Source organism: Sinocyclocheilus rhinocerous, unplaced genomic scaffold, assembly GCF_001515625.1.
Source record: "Sinocyclocheilus rhinocerous isolate Xijiao unplaced genomic scaffold, SAMN03320098_v1.1 scaffold1083, whole genome shotgun sequence".
NCBI classification, from domain to species: domain Eukaryota; kingdom Metazoa; phylum Chordata; class Actinopteri; order Cypriniformes; family Cyprinidae; genus Sinocyclocheilus; species Sinocyclocheilus rhinocerous.
The window spans coordinates 102,748-104,698 of record NW_015639508.1 but is presented as its reverse complement, the minus strand read 5'-3'; the positions used below and the strand labels follow the sequence as shown (position 1 = coordinate 104,698).

General features: G+C 41.8%; 1 protein-coding gene across 1 annotated transcript in view; it reads right to left on the bottom strand.

The window, feature by feature from the left end:
* The window catches only part of LOC107751254 (protein phosphatase 1D-like), a 12,969-nt gene extending 11,615 nt beyond the window's left edge, over positions 1–1,354 (bottom strand). Inside the window, exon 1 of the mRNA XM_016566935.1 lies at positions 733–1,354. Within this exon, the coding sequence (XP_016422421.1) occupies positions 733–1,195 (463 nt within the window). The 5' untranslated portion in view covers positions 1,196–1,354. The remainder of the gene's footprint in view (positions 1–732) is intronic.
* Between the last annotated feature and the right edge of the window lie 597 nt (positions 1,355–1,951).

The window sequence follows — 1,951 nt, the reverse complement described above, 5'->3', positions numbered from 1 at the left end:
TTTTGAATGCATTTTAAGAATAATTTTCCCATCAACTGGTCAAAATGCACAACACGCTGTATGCTGCGTGAAAGACGTGAGCGCACTGATGTAAATAAGCGGATGAGAAGCACATGGCGGAACATGTGAGAGACGCACTGGATGAAAGCGCACTTTCACTCTCTGACAGCAGATGGCGCTAAACTGCAGAAATAATAATAATAATAATAATAATAATTAATTTAAATGAAACCCTGTAAACAAAGCAGCCGCTATTTATAATAATTAATGTACAATACAAACGTTTATGTACAAAAATAATGTATTTACAAACTAAAAATAAAAGTTAAAATAAGCTAATTATAAAGGAAACGTCGGTATGACAGCTTCTTTACATGCATTTTGACTGCTCTCAGCACCCGTACCGTAAGTGCACAATTACACGCGCACTACAAAAAAAGGTGCGGCTGGCTTGACCGTGCATTTTCAAAGCGCGGCTGGCTTGACCGCAGTGCCTCGGTGTATATCTTTATCTGTCTAACCATATTAAGAATAATTCGAGCACGCATGCGATTTTAATCGTTATAAATTGCTTTGAGGTCTTACATTACACTGCCGATCATCATAACCATATCCTCGGACCTATTCACAACGTAACGTTAGTTAGAAAAATAAAAAAAAAAAAAAAAAAAAGCATGAATGTGAGGAAACGTCACACCATTCACATGAGAAAATAGTCTAGAACTGACTTACTAAGCTTTTTCCACATTGCATGATGACATGCGATGAAACCCTTGCGAATTGCGGCACAAACTTTCCGGTAATCCTTCGACCAAAAGCCCCGCTGCTGCTTGAGAAAATCCCAGAGATGATCTCGAGCGAACAGCGCAGCTTCTCGCCCTCCGTGGCCGTCAAACACGGCGAAGAACGCGACTGATCTCCTGCTGTCCCCCGCCGCCGGCTCCGTGCCGTCGCTCTCCTCGGTGAACAGTGTGTTTCTCCACGTTGCCGTGACGGGTAAAGGCTTGTTTGTGCAGTCCGGCGGGTCGCTTTCAGAGACCGGCTCTTGATCCGACTTTGGATCGGTGTGCCCGGCCGCTCGCAGCTCATCGTCGCTGGGCTCTAGCTCCACGATCACCTCCGTTAAATCCTCCATGTATTTCCTTCCTCCTTGTTCGGAGAAGACGCTCACTCGCAGCGATAGGTCGGGATTCATGGCCAGTCGGACAGCCCTTGCTGATAGGTCAACCTAAAGACTGCAAACGCGTGATTAAAATATTTTAGATAACGTCAACAACATTTATTAATCCGAGCTCGTCTTTTGTTTATTTTCTCAGCTGCCAGTCCTGCCTTCCTTCGCAGACACATAGTAATGCAGGAAGAACAGTCATTAGCGCCATCTGTTGGACAGGAGGATTATGTACGATGCAGTGGTGGTTTGTATACTAGTATACTATACTATGTACTATACTACCTACTATTTCTAAAAAATAGTCTACACATTTTTTGGTTTGTCACATGACGTTGTTTCAGGGGGTCAGGAATTGGCTGGTTAGCATCACCCAAAGGGGTCAAGCCATTCAGAAATATCTGTAGCCTATTCTAAGTAAACATTTGCAATCAGCTTATGAATTTAAAGGGGTCATATGATTAACTTTGATAAAGAATATCTCTTTGGTTTTGAGACTTTAGTCTTTGCAACTTCAGGGATTTTATCTATGCACAATCAGCTTGTAACACTCCAAAGAGAAAGGAAAACTTGAAATCGCATCATATGACCCCTTTAATTATTATAGTATGTTTAACCAGTGCACAGTTCTTTTAGGAGGCTCTTTAAAATGTGAAATGCTCAGTAAGAAGATAAATTCTTCTGTGAGTTTCAGCCACTATACCACACCAGCTCATTTATTTCTGAATCTGAAGATAACAAAATCAGGTTACATCTGCATAACACAGTAAATAACAGTTGTAG